This window comes from Gopherus evgoodei, chromosome 10 (assembly GCF_007399415.2).
Source record: "Gopherus evgoodei ecotype Sinaloan lineage chromosome 10, rGopEvg1_v1.p, whole genome shotgun sequence".
Lineage (NCBI taxonomy): Eukaryota > Metazoa > Chordata > Testudines > Testudinidae > Gopherus > Gopherus evgoodei.
This window is the reverse complement of record NC_044331.1, coordinates 53,097,103-53,117,222: the sequence shown is the minus strand read 5'-3', so window position 1 is coordinate 53,117,222 and position 20,120 is coordinate 53,097,103. Positions and strand designations below refer to the sequence as shown.

The following is a 20,120-nucleotide window of genomic DNA, read 5'->3' as shown; positions in this document are numbered from 1 at the left end:
CTTAAAACTGGTTGCCAACGTTAAATGGATTTACTTTTCAAATGAAAAGTAAATTTAAATTAAGTCTAAAAATTTGATGTTTGGTCAGTTTTGATCCACTCTAATATCTCCTATAGAGCAGTTTAAAACACTCCCACCCTTCAGTCCAGCAATGATTCCAGCCTCACCACCACATTCACTTCTTTCTAGGTCTTCCATGCTTCCAATGCACGGACCAGCCTCCCGATCCCAGTGTGCCATGCCATGCCATGCCCCAAGTCTCATTCAAATCCCAGTTTAAGGTTCATTTCCTCCACATAACCCTACAAATATTACTCAAATGCACTCTCCACCCCAATCTCCAATAAGGAAGAGACTGAAAGGCTCTTTCTGGGTCTCCTAGTGCATCTGATTTTATCTACATCTTTTAGATTAAACTCTCTGGGGCAGGGACTGTGGGTGTTGTACCTACTGAGAACACTGTTGATGCATAACAAGAAGAGTTAATATACTCGTTATAGATGTGCGCTGCATTTTCATCTCACTAGAGGGTTTTTCGTTTTTAGTAAAGTGAATAGATACACTTTATCAAGCCACAGCATCTCCTGGTGGATCTTTGCAGCTGCTTCACCCAAGGACTGCACAAGAGAAGACTTTTGAACTGCCCAGTAATTCAGGAGGGCTAGATTATTGCACTCCAAAATATACAAAAAAAAGGAAAATCTCAATCTGAATAGAAGGAATTATTTCTTGGCAAAGAGCAATTGGGCTGTGGAAGAATCTTACAGTAAGTGGAAGAAACCCTATTAACTCTTGTCATTTGAAACTGGATGGGATAACACACTACAAAGTTTACTGTAAGGAAATGAATGTGCTGGCCCCAGGGAGATGAGCTGGATTATGTATTCACATCCCAATAGATCCTCATCACTAGCTCTTCACTTCAGCCATTTACAGATATCCTTCTCTCCTGAATGGGGGTGGAATTAATATTAAAGTGTTTCCACATTACTGAAAGTGAGGGGGCTGCGGGGGTGGGGGAAGAGAGAAAGAGAGGCAAGCACCACATTCCTGCCTGGGACCCACATGCAGGGATACCCTTCTAGAAAACAAGTTGCTCTAACCCAGTAACAAAGCCCCACTCTCTCTAGCCAGGAGGGCCCGACAGGACTCACCTGACATTGTCATCCTCTTCTGTTTCCTCATAGCGGACATTCTCTGCCTCATCTACTCCCTCAGAGGCTTCTGTTACATCAGACGGCATCTCTCCAGAGACCTGATCTTTCTAAGGTTCTCTTCACTTTTCCAGTCCTGTTTGGAAACAGCCAGAGTTCATCATCCAGTTATTTCAGCAACACTTTAAAGTGACTGAAGAGCAAAAATTTGACTTTAATAAAGCAGAAGATTCCTGAATGAGGAGTGGGGGTGAAGGGAAGCACCAAATGCTGCAAAGCTGCGAAAGCCTCAACTCACTCAAACACATGTATGGTCAGTCGACAGAGCTGTGCACTTGACATTCCCCCTCAGTGGACTCAAGGATATACTGCATAATATGAGCTTACCTGTTTATGGTCCAACACTGCCTTAGAAAACATAGAACCTTGTGTCCCCTCTTGCAACTCTAAGCAAAGGCACTGACAACCTCAGCTCAGATTTACATATAGTGCATAACAAAGCAGCTCACATACTAATAAACCATAATCTTGTGCAAGAAAGACACCCGTGACTCAGCAAGCAATCCAAGTTAGGCGTCCCAGTCAGGGTTCGGTGGATCAGCTGAGCAAACTAGAAGACCTGTATTTCACCAGCCTGCATGATGATACTTCTGAGCAAAACACCACTTTTCCACCAGGATTTAAAAAAAAATCCCTGGGCTATCTGCAGAAAGGCAAGATTTAGAGCAGAGTGACTGACCTGGGGAAGGAAGGGGAACAACCCTCCTCCCTAGATCTTTTCAACTTTAGTTACTGGGATTTGAGCTGCAATCTGCTCGCTTACAGAGGTTTCATCAGCAACATGCAGCCTGTCCTCTTTACTATTAGCACTGCAGTAAATTATACCAGCTAAGCCACAAAGGCAGGCAGGTTGGCAGGGAATTAACAAAGCCTCTCCCTCTGCAACGTAACACATCTGGAAGGGAAGAGAAATGGGTCATTGGATCACAAAACAATGCTAGCAAAAACAGGCTTCTAGATTGCACAGTTCTTTTCACAAAGGCAGGGGCAGAGTTCACTAGCCTGGCTTTCTGGGATAGCCTCCACACCTGTCCAGAGAGCATGAGAAAGCAAAACTCCTATGCAGCTGAAGCATTTTTATTTGGTTCCCCTTAAATTTTTCTGTTCCAGCATGGACTCTCCGAAATAATAGATCCCAATTATTCAACAGGCTTAAAAAACGGACTATTTGAAAAAGCTTGAGATAAAGTAGTATGTGGTGCAACAGATGCAATATTAAGGACTAGAAGCCAAACCATCTGGCTTTTATTACCAGCTTTGACTCACTGATACCTTGGGTAAACCACTCGGCCTCTGTTTCCCCACCACCACCCCAACCTGTAAAATGGGAAATAAGACAATTAGCTGATAGACACTAATCACCACTAAGTTAAGAATAGAAGATGGCAAAGCTGACAGATAATGCCAGAAGGCAGCTGGGCACAGACCAAGCCCACTGCTTATTATTTAGAAATCATCTGTGCTAAACGCTGTCTGACCAAACACATTTCATCCTCTTATACTGTGTCTCCCAATCACCTCAGTATGAGCCAGATATGTAGGTCACCGCTCACCTTAAGAAAGCTTGTTTTAATCCTACATGTCTATGTTCTGAGGCTGGAAAAACAGTAAATGAGATAAGACTGTGCAGAGCAGGCCAATCAAGTTAATGTGAAGCCAGAATTGGCAGCTCTGTCCCCAGCTCCCAGTCTGAAGCACAAACACACACAAAGGATGGATCAATTATAAACTGATAAACTGCCCTTCCAGTTAATGACCTCTGGTTTCCTAACTTTCTCCTTCAGCCTTCCAGTAACTGCCTCCTACCTCCCCCACTACTTTCTAACTTTTACTAAAAAATTTTCAAAGCAAGAAGTTCCAGCTAGAATTGTCCTGAAGACTGAAGCCTTAAGCGATACAAAACACATACAGCACAAGCAACAGCCAGACAAGCCAGGCCTGCACAATGTGCCTTGCCCAAACCTGAAGGCACCATCACTCACAAGATATGTCTACACTGCAATTAAAAACCCATGGCTGGCCTGTGCCAGCTGACTCAGGCTTGCAGTAAGGGGCTGTTAAATGCAGTATAGATATTTGGGCTCTAGGACCCTGTGAGATGGGAGGGACTAGCCCAGGGGTCAGCAACCTATGGCACATGTGCCAAAGGCAGCACGCAAGCTGATTGTCATTGGTACTCTACCACCGGTCTGGGGTTCTGTTCGCCGGCCCCTGCCAGCTGAGGTCCCCGCTGCTTGCGTCCCTGCTGCTGGCCCTGCTCAGCCCGCTGCCGGCCCGGGGTTCCGTCTATTCAGGCAAGCAGCGGGCTGAGCAGGGCCAGGAGCCAGAACCCAGGCCAGCAGCGAGCTGAAATGCTCAGCCCACTGCCAGTCTGGCTTTCCGTCTGCCAGCCCGGGTCCTGGCCACCAGCCCAGCTCAGCCTGCTGCCAGTCTGGGGTTCCATCCGCTGGCCCCTGTAAATGTAAAATGTATTACTGGCATGCAAAACCTTAAATTACAGTGAATCAGTGAAGACTTCGCACACAACTTCTGAAAGGTTGCCGACCCCTGGTCTACCCAAGCCCTGGGAGCCCAAGTCAGCTGGCACAGGCCAGTTGCAGGGGTCTAATGACAGTGTAGACATACCTACAGTGACCACAATTAGGATTCATGCAATCTTTGGCCTCTCCTAAGAATACCAACTGCCCTAAATTGTGATAGCTATTATGCTGAAGACACTTACCAACTGGGAACTGGACTAAGACCCAGCATCTCATCTCATTTCATACAGGTTGCCAACACTCATCATGTGGTAATTTTGTCAATGTCAAACTGAGCCAGATTCAAATTTCTGACTTAGAGGTCACAGCCTTGTATCTCTATTATCAATCCCCCCCACACATGCCAGGCAGTACCCCCAATTTTCACTCCTCCTGGGAAACCGGCCTACTTTACAGGTTTTCTGTTGAACATGGTAAGCCTGTCAGAGTTACAAAGCCTTCCAAGCTTTGTCTCTGCAACTATGTCCTTATTTTCCTCATTCCCTGTCTTTGATTACCTCCCCAGTTCCAACAGCAAACATACCTGTTTGCTTATCAGGTAGCTGTGTTCTACAAGTGTTACACAGATATTTAATTTTGCTTAATGCCCCTGTGAGATGGCATTAATCTCACTTTACAAGGAGGAACTGAGGCAGAGAGGTTAAGTGACTTGCCCAAGCTCACGCAAGGAAGTCTGGCCAAAATGGGGATGGAAATATGTCTCCTGCTCTAGTCACATGCATAGAGACTGCTTCCTTACAGCTGAGATCTCAGACAGCATTTGATTTAACAGTTTAACTTGCTCCAGTCCCTGCTCCAATATTTCAAAATTCAGATTTTAAAGTCAGAAATGTGCATCCAAGCCCAATTGTTCAAAGAGTTCAGTCTTACGTTCCCCAGAAAATAAACCAAACTTCTGGATAAATGGTATGTCACCTCCGTATGCAGATCTAGAACCCCTACAAATATAGAAGCAGTGCATCTCTGACACTGCAGCAAGTTACACCAGTTAAGACATTTCAGCAGGCAGCTTGGCAAGGGAGTAAAGCTTTTCCCCCTGCAATGCAGCACATCTGGTAGGAAAGAGATTGCACAGTACTCTTCACAAAGGCAGGGGCAGTGTTCAGAGAGCTGCCCTGGCACCACTTCCACTCACTCAACGATATAGAGGTCAAAAACAAAACAAAAAAACCCCAAGCAAAATCCTTAGTATAAAAGGGAAGCAAACTGAATGAGAATAGCTGAAAGAGACAGGCAAGAGGAACTGCATGAGATAAGCCACAGTAACATGGTCTGATAAAGGTTCTTTATACAACACTAACTCTTTAGGCCTATTTTGTAAATAAATAATCCCACCGAGTAGCCTTTGGACTCCTCTCTCACAGCTTTTCTAAGACCAGCATTTTCCTTGGCAAATTCACGAGACGGTTTAGTTGCTTTCAAGTACTTGCTGCTACAAAATTCTATAGTCTCCTCTCCATACATGTATCAGATTTTCTTTAATTAACACAAGCACTTTCCCATAGCTTTTGTGCGGGAGAGATAAAAAAATGGTATAGCATAGCACTGTTAGTTATGAAGCATGTAGCATGTGCAGGAAATAGTGTTGTAGAGGCAAACAGATCTTGAAAGATAAGTCCCAAAAAAGCACTTTCATTTTACATTTTCATGTTACTGATTAAAACAGGGCTCTTCTAGCTCCATTTTCACGTAATTTATCCTTTAAAAAGGGCACTAGTTCCTGTAGACCTGCATACGATGTAGGGACATGTGCTAGAGAAAACCTCTCTCAAAACGCTAAGCTTCCAAAGGGTAAACTGATAATTTTAAAAGACTGAAACTCCTCCATAGTGTTTGTCAAAGTCCCAGCCCAGCACAGCCTAGGAAGGAGGCCAAGCCTCTCCAAGGCTTGAATTCATTCATGGGACCTTGAAAATAAGGAGTCATACTAACTTGGCATATTTACCCTCATACCATCGGTTCTAGATCGGCTGCTGAGTGAACGGAACAGACTAGATTCCCATTCCCTAGAGCAGTGGTTTTCAAACCTTTTTTCTGGTGACCCAGCTGGAGAAGATTCTTGATGCTCACAAGTCACGACCCAATGGAGCTGGGGGATGAGGGGTTTGGCATGTTGGAGGGGCTCAGGGCTGGGGCAGAGGGTTCAGGTGTGGGAGGGGGTCAGGGCTCTGGACTGAGGGTGCCACCTCTAAAGTGAGCCCAGGGAGGAGGGGTTTGCGGTGCAGGAAGGGGCTCTGGATTGGGCAGGACTTCAGGCTGGGGCAAGGAATTGGGGCATGGGCTTACCTTGGATGGCTCCCGGTTAGTGGCGCAGCGGGAGCGCTAAGGTAGGCTTTCTCCCTGTCCTGGCACCACGGACCATGCTGCACCACGGAAGTGGCCAGCAGCAGGTCCAGCTCCTAGGTGGAGGTGTGCAAGCAGCTCCACACAGCTCTTGCCCACAGGCACTGCCCCCTCCCAGCTCTCATTGGCAGGGAATCAGCCAGTGAGAATGCGGAGCCAGCGCTCAGGACAGAGGTAACGCATGGAGCCCCATGGCTACCCCACCTAGGAGCCGAACCTGCTGCTGGCTGCTTCTGGGGCGCAGCATGGTATCAGAACAGGTAGGAACTAACCTGCCTTAGCTAGGCAACACCACTGCCAGGACTTTTAACGGCTGGTTGGTGGTGCTGACCAGAGCTGCTCCGACCCAGTGCCTTACAGTCTGTTACCCAGTACTGGGTTGTGACCCGCAGTTTGAGAACCACTTCCCTAGAGTCACAGTATTAGTAGGCTCTCAGGATAGCTCTGCCTGTCTTTAAGAGATATGCCTCCTAGATAAGCAAAGGCAACGCTTCAATGTAGTCACTACCTACACCGACAGCATATGTAATCTCCCCCCTCTGAGGCAACAGCTAGGTTGATGGAAGACTTTTTCCATCAATCTAGCGCTGCCTACACAGGGGTTTAGGTCAGCTTAACTATGTTGCTCAGGGGTGTGGATTTTTCAGACCCGAGAGGCATAGCTCTGCCGATGTATGTTCCCATTGTGGACCAGCCCTTAGTAACGATACTCTCCCAAAGGACCTGGCCAAGATCTAGAATAAATGCCTATCCTCCTGATTTCCCTGTAGGCAGTAGCCAGATTCTCAGGCAGTCACTCATGGCTGTAAACATAGAATCAGAACTGGAAGGGTCCTCAACAGGTCATCTAGTTCAATCACCAGCACTCCAGGCAGGTTTAAGTAACAGCTAGTCCATTCCTGACAGGTGTCTAATTTGTTCTTAAAAACCTCCAGCGACGGAGATTCCACAGCCTCCCTATACAATCTGTTCCAGTGCTTAACTACCCTGACGGTTAGGAAGTTTTTCCTAATGTCCAACCTAAACGTCCCTTGCTGCAATTTAACCCCATTGCTTCTTGTCCTATCCTCAGAGCTTAAGAAGAACAATTTTTCACCCTCCTTCTTGTAACAACCTTTTATATACTATCATGTTTCCCCCTTGGTCTTCTCTTCTCCAGACTAAACAAACATTTTTTCCCCAATCTTCCCTCATAAGTCATGTTTTCTAAACCTTTAATTATTCCTGTTGCTCTCTTCTGGACTGTCTCCAATTTGTCCATGTCTTTCCTGAAATGTGGCACCCAGAACTGAACACAACACAACACTCCAGCTGAAACCTTATCTGCACAGAATAGAATGGAAGCATTACTTCATGTCTTGCTTACAACACTCATACTAATACATCCCAGAATGATGTTCGCTTTTTTTGCATCAGTGTTACACTGTTGACTCATATTTAGCTTGTGATTCACTATGACCCCCAGATCTCTTTCTGCAGTACTCCTAGGCAGTCATTTCCCATTTTGTATGTGTGCAATTAATTGTTCCTTCCTAAGTCGAATACTTTGCATTTATCCTCATTGGAGAAATGATCTGAAGTAAACGGGATGAAATTCAGTTTGTCCAGATCATTTTAAATTTTAATCCTGTTCTCCAAAGCACTTGCAACCCCCCTCCTGTCTTGGTATCATCTGCAAACTTTATAAGTGTATTCTCTATGCCATTATCTAAATCATTGATGAGGATATTGAACAAAACCGAACCCAGAACTGTACTTTGTGGTGCTCGATATGCCCTTCCAGCTTGACTGTGAACCATTGACAACTACTCTCTGGGAATGGTTTTCCAACAAGTTATGTACCCACTTTATAGCCTAGATGGAGCTACTATATTTCCCTAGTTTGTTTATGAGAAGGTCATGCAAGACAATATCAGAAGTCTTACTAAAGTCAAAAATATACCACATTTAATGCTTCCCTGCACTACATCATTATCGTACACCTCTGTACCATTCACACAGAGGGGATTGACAATCAAGGGAGATCCTGTGGAAAAAAGGAAGCTGAAAATTCTATGCTTCTGAAAACAGTCTTTCCCAGGACAAAAGCTGTATACATCTGGAATAAGTGTAAACCCTTTCTGAACAATCCATCCAAAATTAGAGGTATCTCTAATTTCACTCCAATTTGAGTACTTATCAGGTTTACTTTACAAATTCCCAGTGAAGTTACTAAAACAAATACTTAGGTTTAGTTGTTAGAGTATGGGTCTTCAAAGTTCTGTTCCTGACTCGATCTCTGATGCCATGTGACTTGGGCAGTCATTTATGGACTGTACCTCAGTTTCCCCATCCATAAAAAAGCAAACGATACCTGATTCATGAATCTGAGGCTTGTAAAGCTCTTTGAGATCCATTGATTAAAAGTGCTTGTGCCCAACATTTGTACTGTCTTGTCTCTATCATTTCTGTTTTGTGTTAAGGTAATAACTGTCCTACTTTACTGACTCTCAATGAACCATGAGCATTTGTGTGTCATATCCCATTCATTCTATGGAACTTATTAAAGACAATATTATCATAATGCCTCATTCCAGAGAGGCTAGAGATTAACTGCTCAGAAGCTGGTCAAGTAGTGAGGGGATTAAGACTGCAAGATACAAACCCCAAGTTTGTCCAGGTATTGTCTGGTATGAGCAGAGCAAAAACTGAGCAGTCTGGTGTAGTTATTTCTCTATAGTGCTATAGATGCTCATATTAATACTCAACGAGTATAATACTCTGACCAAAAAATGCTATTTAATACTACAAGATTTTAAGCAGCAACTAGAGCAAGACTAGAGAAAAATTAGACACCTGTAAATAAGAATATCTACTTCTCCAGCTAGGGCAAAAGCTACCAGCCAGGATTGTCAAGCCACATGCTTCCGGGTACAGTCTAATCAACAGCTGAAGTCAGGAAAGAAAATCCCTGATGCAGAAGAGAATTATGAGAACTCTACACATTCCTTTCTAGTATCTGGAATTGGTCACTGAGCCCACGTCCAGACTAACCCACGGCATCGGCGGGTTAAAATCGATTGCTCGGGGATCGATATATCGCGTCTAGTCTGGACGCGATGTATCGATCCCCGAGCGCGCTTACATCGATTCCGGAACTCCATCAACCCGAACGGAGTTCCGGAATCGACACGGAGAGCAGCGGACATCAATGCCGCGCCGACCAGACGGGCGAGTACCTCGATTTTAGAAATTCGACTTCAGCTACGTTATTCACGTAGCTGAAGTTGCGTATCTAAAATCGATTTTAATACCCTAGTCTGGACGTGGCCTGAGACAGGATGCCCAACTGGGATGCCTGCCTAGGCAGATCTTTGGCCTGTACCAGCATGCAAGTTCCTATGGGAACCAGTATAGAATATTTCTGCACAGAGGCATGAAATGGTAGCACTTCCAACCCCAAATTGCAGCTTCTAACCCAAAGTAGTTTTAGGTAATGTGCGGAATAAAGAATGGGTGTTTCCACACACTTCCCCCTGCCACCCCCCTTAAAAAAAAAAAAAAAGTATTATACTTCAGGGAAGTTTTCTAACTCTAAGTCACAGCCACATGCCACTGGCCAGACAGGATTGAGCAGTATTTTCTTCAGAGTGCAATAGCAATGTCCCCTGCCAAGTTGCCTACGGAGTGAAGTGAGGCAGCCCTTGTTACAGGCTCTCTGTTCAGGTCAGAGATGAGGCTGCTGGGCTAAGAACAGCCTTACCTTGCAGTGTTTCAGTCATGAGCACTGTAACAAGATTATGTATATTTTTCTTAGTCAGTTTTGCCCAGTGATTCAGTGACCACAACAAACAAACAAAACACACAGCTAGAACAACAAAATTAACCCTGGTCATAACAAAACAAAAAAAACCCCACACATGGGAGGCACCAATGAGTGTTGAGGCAAGGCCAGCTTTCTAATGCTTTTGATACATATTACATCAAATTAAATCCTCCACTGTTCTTACAACAGGAAGCTTCCATCATGCCAGATGTGCCCAAGAGATACCAAGTGGGGCCAGTAACAGACAGTTACAATGCATTAAACAATTCAACTATGTTGGTAACAAGTCTCAATACATAGCAGTTATGACAAATGTGTTATTCATGTATCTCACAATGGAAGCATTACAATGAGGTGGGGGACTGTAAGAGGTCTCAGAGAAATGCCATTTTCAAAGCTCTTTACAGAATTAAATTTGGACGAGGAGTTAGCGGTAGAAGTGGCTGATGCCAGTTCTTCACACTTGTGTGTACTGTTAACAGCATGCTGATTATAATAGATCGTAAAATACTATAAATACTTCCATACTGAAGGATCTTAAAAATCCTTTACTAACAATTACAGTAAACACAAGGATATCTTCCATCTACTCGTTAACTGCAGCCATCTCTGAGATGGAACATGCAATCGTCTAACCACACTACACAATAGTGTAGTATGATGGGGAATGCTAGCCAAAGGAAACTGAAGGCCAAATTTAGGATGGTAGAATAATTACCAGTGTTGCAATTCAGTCAGAACACTACACTAATAGCCATATTACTCTTATGAAAAGGTTCACAGAATTATTTACTAGTCAGTACCTTGATTTATATCTTATCCAAAAAGAGAGCATTTCCAGCAACACAATGCTCCCAAAGTATAATATAGGGGCATTGGTTCAGTACTAACTCTGGAAGAAAAGCACCAATACCACTTCCTGACACACACAGAGGAATAAAACAAACAGTGTACTACTTCCAAGTGCCAATTAGCACAACCCTGAATAGTGTGCAAAATATCCAGTTGCAGCACAAGGTGAGGTAGCTGTGGGCAGCACAGAAGGTTATGTTGGGTTTGAAAGAAAAAGATTCCTCCTCATTTAGCTGATGCCACACCAGATTAGAGCTAACCTCTGACAGTGGAAAGCAGGCCAGATGTGGCAAAACTGAAATGGGAGGAGACCACAAAGATAGCAATTTTGTTGAAGATAGGAAACCAGTGTAGATTCCTCCACAACAGAGGTGAATGGATAAAATTTGCACATACAGGTAAGTAGTGAGGCTACAACATTCTGAATGAAGCTACCCCAGTTCTCTGAGAAAAGCTAGCAAAACAAGCAAGCAGTGGCCTGGGGAGTCCAGTTACCCATGGAAACCTGTACATGATTACCTATTTGACAATATAATTTACAGTTACAGGACTTTCCATAGAAGATCAGTTCCACCATCTCTTTTGAAAACACAGGATACAAGATGGACAGAAGAGCTTTTTAATGGAAGAAAAAAAATGGATGTGACGAGGCTTTCCATGATATTATGGGAAGGTGTTACTGTCACTCCAGTATGGCAGCTAGAACTTTGTTTCCTCATAATTGTGTCTCCTCCAAGCCCACGTATACAGCTGGCCAGGTACATCATAGGGGTATGACACTTCCCATAAAAACATAAAAGACAACCACAGCCAGAAATATGAATCTGGATGTGATGAAGCAGTGACCTGACCTTTTATTGCTTTCATTTGTTGGGAACAGGTGGAAGATGTCCTATGATTACTAAGGGTAGATATTTGTGGATCTTCCCATCCTCTGTTCAAGATCCTGGGAAGGAACACATCTGGGATGGAGGCTTCCTTGTCTCAGTACAAACAAGAGCTGATCTTTAATTTCTAAATGGTAGAGGAGTAAACTGTTAACCATCTGGTTGGACTAGATACTTAGTAAGGCCAACATTAAGCAAAAACAGGCCAACTGGATACATCTCTCAATGTATGTCTACAACTGATTTCAGAATAAGAATATTTCAAAGACAACATTTCTAGTACAGCAGCCAGTTTCTCCAGGAGTCAACTGGAGTTAAACTGCAGAGGTCTCCTCTGACCAGCAGTGATTGTGCAAAGAGGAAGACATCTATGAATTGTGACTGCATGCTGAAATGCTGACAAAGGGGAAAGTTGGAAATCCTGCAACATTTGAAAAAAAATCACCATCATTATTGGTTTATTTTGAAGTTGTTCAAGTACATCCTGTGGTTTGACTAGACACCAGAAGGATAATCCCATTGAGAAAACTAAATTCCCAGCGCAGTTTTTTGCCATTTACCATAGGAAAATCTCTGTTGCTGCTAGGCCACAAATTATAGTTTACTCTGGATTAGTTAACCTCTGCTCAAGCAGTCCTCATTATCACTGATGCATTAGTATATTAGAAATTTAACCAGGACAAGCAATGTTTGTTGTACCAACCAATTTCATTGCAGTAAGAAGACTGCTGTTGCTAGGCCCTGAATGATTTCCAGAAATAAGGCATGTAGAAAAGAGCAATGCACTATTTGTATCTCGTTAATGGATTACCATGGTTAGCAGATTAACTACATTTCTAGTGCTCCGTTCTCTCTGCTAGGCTCTGTTTCTTGAGTAGTACATTTTTATAACTGTTTACAGTTAAGATAAAAATATCAAATCACTTGAGTCATTTATGCAATAAGAAAGCAGGCAGTGTGTTTTCTGGGCATTTCTGCTTGCAGTGATATGGCACTTTACAAAGTTAACTAATCTGTCTTCTCAACACCCCTATGACATAAGCAAGAATTATCCTCATCTTATAAGAGAGATTAGTATTTGCCAAAGGGCACACAGGAAGTTTGTGTCAGCTCCAGAGTTCCAATTCCTATGCTGCTGATTCCTGGCCCTCTGTTCAAGCCATTATTTAAAAAGCTGCAGTCCTATTAGCAGCTGTTGCTTCTCACTGAGAGACAAAGGCTTAGAACTGAAGGGACAGTTATGAGCGATGTTTCAGGACTTGCGCGCTGAAGGTCAATTTACTGTTTGGAACCATATCATGGCAGACATTAACAGAGTCAGCTAAGCACTCTCCACTGTCCTCTAGGACTGGAAACACTGGCTCTAATAGAAAGTGAGGAATTTTAAGACTAGGGGAGATGGGGCACAAAATGTTATCCTTGGACATCATCATCATATTGCCCACAGTTGCCCAAAGCTTGATTCTTACATGGCATCCACCACAATGGAATCCAAATGTTTCACAAAAATTAGAGTATACAAAGATATTTAACTCTTTCCTGTAGTCAACTGGGACCAGATGTGCGAGCTGAGTTATTATGGGAAGACTTGGTTGAAGTGGGTTTTGTAGTTCGATCAGAAAATGCTGACATTCAATCCCAAACTCATAGGCTGTTCAATGAGAAAGCTCAGCCTTCTACATACAAGGGTTCAGATCTTCAAACTGACAGTTCCAGTGCAACTTGGCTATCATGGGAGTGCCTGATTTTGCAGCAGTAAGTGGTCCCTGTACTGATATGGGTCAATTTCCTGGAGGACTTAAGATGAGAACTGAAAAATGCTGAGCCAAATCTAAGTTAACAGGGAAGCAAATGCAGAAAACAGCAAGGATTTTCATGCTCTTGGCAACCTGCATTGTTGAGAAACCTCATTGTTATATTTTTTAGATTGCAACGTTTAGGTATGAAATTGTCGATTTTCTGTATGATATCAGACCTGGAGGTGTGACCGAGTTGATTCCAACAGGAGTGAGTGGAGTTCTTGGCAGCTGCAGAGTAACAATCAGAGGGTAAACACCCTCAAAAGAAGATCATGTTATAGAAGTGGAGGAGTTCTTCATAAATATTTTCTTCTATCCATTAGCTTCACCTCAGTCTTTCCAAGAATTAGCTTCAGCCAGCTGCAGATCTCAGCCAAGCACTTAGAATTGAAGGTGGTATCTAGTACTGATGTCAAGGCAACAGAAAGGATCTGTCCACTTATTGATGACTTAAGCCCATATTTTAAAAAAGTGATTTGCTTTAAAGAAGAGAGAAGACCCTGGATATGCAAGAGACTGTACAGCAATGCTCTCAACCAGAGGTACATGTACCCTGGGGCGGGGCAGGGCCAGTGCAAGGATATTTTGTGCCCTAGGCGAAACTTCCATCTTGTGCCCCTCCCCCCCAATCACATACATTATACACAATACACGGTCACGAAATTGTGCCCCAGACCTTTTTTTTTTTTTAATCTGCCATGAGGCTGCATCAACTGTAAACGAAAAAAAATGAAATTTTATTCCTATCAGTCGTTTTTCTTGTTCACTATTAAAAAGTAAAGGATAGAGAATGCATGTCACTTACTATAATTAACTATTTGAATTTCATCAACTGTTTGACATAAATATTGATTAAGAGATCAAGATGACTTTCCTTTAAAATTAAGCAATGTTGATTGTAATCAGAAATACACCTTTTTTAATCACGTATACGTCCTTCCTTCATATCAAAATCTGACTGGGAGTGCTGCGGAACCCATTCTGCCTAACTAGCCATGCACTTTCCAATGATTAAAAACATCAAATGGTACAAACTCAATTTGAATGAAAAATTCCATTTTCTAACTAAATAGGTCACAAACACTCAAATGGTTGCCAAGTGCTCTCTGTGGTGGCATGTTCATCTGCTCTAAATGTCTACTAACTTCCTTGTGAAAATAATCTTTGACTTTGATCCAATGAAAGCAGGATGGAAAGGCTCCCCCCTAGAAGACCTAAGACATGATGGCTGGATGACATAAACAGACACCTGTCCCTCACAGGCACTACCTCATAACATGCCAATTGTGCTCAGGACAGAACATCATAGAGGAATATTATGCATTCAGTGGTCTCTATACTGGCCAAGCAACAACACAACAACTAACCTAACCAGTCCATTCAACTTTTTTGACTGCTTCTTGGGCACTGGTGAGGGGTAACGGTGCCAGACTGAGCCCAGTGACGGGTGCAGTACAAGTCCACAAACTGAGGCAAGGTGCCGGGCCTAGAGTCCTGCTGAGACTGCTGTCCTGCACCAAGTGGAGCACAGCCTCCATGAGGAGAGAACTCAAATAAATATCACGCTCCTTCTGCATGATTCCCCCAAGCACTTCAGGCAGCTGCTATGGGGGTCACTCACAGGCTTAGGCCTGCCTGTTGCAGGCAAAACACAGCAGCAGGGCTTAAAACTCAGACAGGGCCGCCCAGAAGATTCAGGGGGCCTTGGGCAAAGCAAAATTGGGGGCCCCTTCCATAAAACATTTGCAATATTATAGTAACATGTATTAGGAAATGTAAAAAATAACTAGTGAAATACATTCAAAAAAATTAACTTGTAATAATTTGAAAATACAGTAAATACATTATTTAAAAACATTAAAAGCTGTAATGGGCTGTATACATTTGCAATTACATAATGGGCAGATGACGGGTGATTGTGATGGTTGGTACCAATGGGCTGTTGCTGCCTGGGGGTGGTGCTGCTATTGCCCAGGGCTGGGTGGGGAGCTGGGCTCTGGGTTCAGGGGTGCCCAGCTCACAGGGGCTGGGCTCAGAGATGTGGGGAGATGGGGTCAGGGTGGTGTCCAGCTCAGAGGGGCTGGGCTCAGAGCTCGGTGTCAGGGCTGTGGGGGGGGATGGGGTCGAGGGGGGTGCCTGGGGGCACTGGAGCAGCTCAGCTCTGCAGGCTGCTGTTCTCTCCAGCCACCCACACACAAGGGGAGCAGGAGCAGGGACCAGCCAAGGACCAAGGGGGCAGGAGCACAGGCGCCTGAGGCCGAGCTGCGGGGAAGCACTTGCTTACCTTGCCCAGCACATGAGCGTCAGGGTCTTCTTTCTTCCTCCATTCCACCAGACCACCGCTGAGGCTCTTTTCTTCTCCTGCCCCTCGCTGGGGCTGATGTGGAGGCTGAGCCATGGGGCAGCCCCCGCTTTCCTCCAGAAGCCCTTGTGTCGCACCGTCGCAGGGCTCCTACCACGTGTGCTAAGCAGAGCTGCGCAGCTCTGCCCAGCCGCCTCCGCCCCGCCGGCAATGAGAAAAATTGCATAGGCTGGAGCCCCTGCTCTGGGAGGGAGAGGGATTCTGATTTCTGAGCCTCTGCTAGCAGCTCAGGGATTCCCCTGGGTCAGCGCGCCGCCGGCAGCCTGAACCTCTGGGCAGTCGCAGCGGCGCCCTGACCCAGGGCGCCCCTCTGGGCTGCCGGCTGCCACCGCGGCACCCTGACCCGGGGGGACCCCCTGGGCTGCCGGCTGCCGCCAGCAGCTCAGACTCTCTCTCTGTCCCAGCAGCAGCAGCTGCTCAACCATTTAAAAAAAATTGGGGGTGCTTTTTGGCACCCCCAAATCTCGGCACCCTAGGCAACCGCCTAGTCCGCCTAAATGGTTGCACCGGCCCTGCCCTGGGGGTATGCAGAGGTCTTCCAGGGGATACATCAACTAATCTAGATATCTGCCTAGTTTTACAACAGGCTACATAAAAAGCATTAGTGAAGTCAGTACAAACTAAAATTTCATTCAGACTATGACTTTACACTGCTTTATATACTATTCACTGAAATGTAATTACAATATTTATATTCCAATGGACTTACTTTCTCATTATACAATTATAAAATGAGAAAGTAAGCAATTTTTCAGCAACAGTGTGCTGTGACACTTTAGTTTTATGTCTGATTTTGTGAGCAAGTAGTTTTAAAGTGAGGTGAAACTTGGGGGTATGCAAGACAAATCAGACTTATGAAAGGGCATACAATAGTCTGGAAAGGTTGAAAGCCACTGTATCACAATGGGGCTCTGGTCCATGACTATGGACCTTAGATGCTGCGGTAATACAAATTCTAAATAATAATGGAGTCCATCACAACTCCATGTAGAGGAACTTTCAAACCACTTTGATGCAACATCACTAATCCTGTCCATGTCTTTAATATACCATCCAGATTGGGCCTTCAGATTAAAAAAATAAAGGCAGATGCAGTCAGCTCCAGGTCTGAAATAAGGAGTCCTGACAAAATGTTAATAAGCCTCTTACATAGAACATTGACATCCAAACTTTGCTAAGAGACAAATCTGAAGTTACAGAAGCACTTAGCCACCCCAGACAGAAAATAGAGCCTTCAGTACACACAAGGCAATGCTAAAGTCAAAGCTGAAATCCACTGGAGTCATGCCACTGTGTGGGGAGGATACGGCTCTGTCACAGGGAGGATACTGGCTGCTGGTTACTTCTGGCAGCAGGCAGTGCTTCACCCATACTCCTGACCCACTACCACAGTGATGAAGTACTCCGTTTAGGAAGGAACAATCGATTGTATACATACAAAATGGGAAACAAGTACCCAGGAAGAAGTACTGCAGAAAGGGATGTGGGGATCATAGTGGACCACAAGCTAAATATGAGTGAACAGTGTAACACTGTTGCGCTAAAATAAAAACAAACAGACAGACAGACAAACCAACCAACCACATTCTGGGATGTATTAGCAGGAGTGTTGTAAGCAAGACACGCAAAGTAATTCTTACGCTCTACTGTGCGCTGATTAGGCCTCAGCTGGAGCACTGTGTACAGTTCCAGGCACCACATATCACAAAAGATGTGGAGAAATTGGAGAAAGCAGAGAAGAGCAACAAAAAATGATTGAAGGTCTAGAAAACATGACTGTGACAGGATGCTGGGCAAAGGGTTGCAGATCCAGCCCTCTGTCACGCCCGCTCCTTGTTAAGGGAACAAATTAGAGCAGGCTGGAGATAACCTGGCCCTAATTAGAGAGACAGACAGCTGCTACCTAATTAGCCTGGGGCTGCATAAAAGCCTTCAGGGAGGGAAGCCAGGGGAGAGCAGGAAAAAAGGAAAGGCAGAAAATGGAAGGTAGGAGGCAGCACTTCCTCCTGCAGATGGTGAAGGGTTACTTGCACATGGTGAAACAGTGGTGGGAACAAACCTGAAAACAAAGTGCATCAGTGGATACTAAACCAAGGGTCTCAGTGTGACTTTGTGAACCTAGCAGTCAAGGGGCCCTACCACACTCTACTACAATGACCTATGAGGGGAGATTGAAAAAAAATGGGTTTGTTTAGTCTGGAGAAGAAGACAAGACTACGGATGGACATGATCACAGTTTTCAAGTACATAAAAGGTTGCTACAAGTAGTATTGTTCTCCTCAACCTCTGAGGATAGGACAAGAAGCCTTGGGCTTAAACTGCAGCAAAGGCGATTTAGGTTGGACATTAGGAAAAACTTGTTATTGGGGTGAGTAAGCACTAGATTAAATTACCTAGGGAGGTTGTGAAATCTCCCTTGTTGGAGATTTTTAAGAGCAGGTTAGACAAACACCTGTAGGGATGGTCTAGAATAGATAATACTTAGTCCTGCCATGAGTGCAGGGGATAGGACTAGATGACCTCCTGAGGTCCCTTCCAGTCCTACAATTCTATGCTTCTATAAAAGTGCACCCTCTCTTCCATGCATGATACTTGTCAAATGTTTGCTCATTCGGAGCAAGCAATGCTCTCCTGTTACATGAAGAGATTTTAGCCTGACTTTATAAAACAGACATGAATCTCAGGACAAATGTGCCAATGAAGGTTTGGGAGGAGAAAAGCCACAAACATGCAGCCCTGCTTTCAAAGCTGTAATGCGCTCAGCCGGAAGAGAGCAAAACAGTATCACCTTCCTTCATGCCCATGGACATGAAGAGAAATGACAGTACAAGGACTCGGTATTTTCCATATTTACATTTTTTTTTATTTCCATGAACATCCTCCCCTAACTTGTCAGTTTTGCAGTACAAAACCTGTATGTCACCTAGAAACACAAACTTAACATTCAATAAAATCCATTTAACTCAGTGCTAAATTGTGAGGTCCCATGTAAACATAGTGATGAGTGTTGGGACTTTTAAGATGTGACATGCACATAGACGTGTACGCAATAGACATTTCATTTTACTGAAGTCAAAGTCAGGTTCCCCCACCTCCCCATTGACAATTCTTTAGTTCCCAGGAAACTGAATGCTATCAAAACTTTATTGCACACAGCAGCAGCAATGAGTATATCAGCTCCTCTTGCACCCAGACCCAGACATGTAACAGTGAGATGTGTGACTAAAACTCTGGGACTAAAGTAAAATTATTTTTTTTCTGTTTTTAATATCAGATTATGCATATGCCCTATTGTGTGTTTTATGGGAATGATTTAAGCAATAATGATGAGGAGAAGGGCAGTGCCAGCCACCCAGGGAGGCTCATCATAGAGTCAGTGACCAAAAGCCAGAGGAGGAAGAGAAAAACGGTCCTCTCCCAGAGACCAACAACTGGACAACCAGTGTGGCAGGAGATGGACGCTGAAGCACCCCAAAAAGAGGAGTGCAAGAGAAGCGTTTCCTCAAACTCCCAGAAATGGCACCGCCCTTTCCATTAAGGGGGCAGGAAAAGCTGCGCCTAGCCCTGGGAGACAGGAGACAGCTGCCACTGGCCCGTGACAAGAGGACACAGGGCGCTCGAGCCCACGCAGGCGGTGCTGTCCGGCCCCAGGCACGTGCCCGGGGACCCCGGGACAGACTGGCGGGATGGGCTCACACGGACACGTCTGTCCCGCCCGTCAGGTCTCCACCTTCCCCCCGGGGCTGAGGAGACGCGGTTCCAAGCCGGCGCGGTTCCCCAGGCCGCTCAGCGGGTCACCTCGCGCGCTCCAGGCTGAACGCCCGTTGGCGGGGCACGGCTCGGCGGAGCCAACCCCCCGGGGCCCCGCCTGTCCCCGCTGGGCTCTGAGGGACGCCAGCCCTAGATCACGCCCCAGCCAGAGGCAGCTCCGGGCAGTGAGCCCGAGAGACCCGCGGTCACAGATCAGTGGCGGGGCGGTTTGAACACTGCTCCCCGCACCGCCCGCGCGCCCGCCTGCCAGGGACCCCGCGCCACATGCCCAGCTGGGGCCGCGCGGCAGGTACCGGCGGGCAGGGCACCAGCCTCACCCCGCGGCGCCGATCCAGCCGAGAGCCGCTCCGAGCGGGCCCTGGGGCGACACAGCGGCACCTCCTGACCCCGCGCCCGCGCCGCACTCACCCGCAGCAGCTCCTCTCAACGCCGCAGCCGCCTCGGCCTGCTGGAAAAGGCGGGGCAAAGGCCTATCCGTGTAATTAATTATTCATGACCAGGCGGCGCTACGGCGTGTTTACATGTAATTCAGGCCAGGCTGACGTGA

At 45.4% G+C, this 20,120-nt stretch overlaps 1 protein-coding gene across 1 annotated transcript in view; it reads right to left on the bottom strand.

The window, feature by feature from the left end:
- HMOX2 (heme oxygenase 2) overlaps positions 1-20,078 on the bottom strand; it is a 32,011-nt gene extending 11,933 nt beyond the window's left edge. The window contains exons 1-2 of the mRNA XM_030579148.1: positions 19,982-20,078; positions 1,155-1,290 (exon numbers count right to left, since the gene is read on the bottom strand). Coding sequence (XP_030435008.1) covers positions 1,155-1,243 — 89 coding nt within the window. The 5' untranslated portion in view covers positions 1,244-1,290; positions 19,982-20,078. The remainder of the gene's footprint in view (positions 1-1,154; positions 1,291-19,981) is intronic.
- Positions 20,079-20,120: the final 42 nt, after the last annotated feature.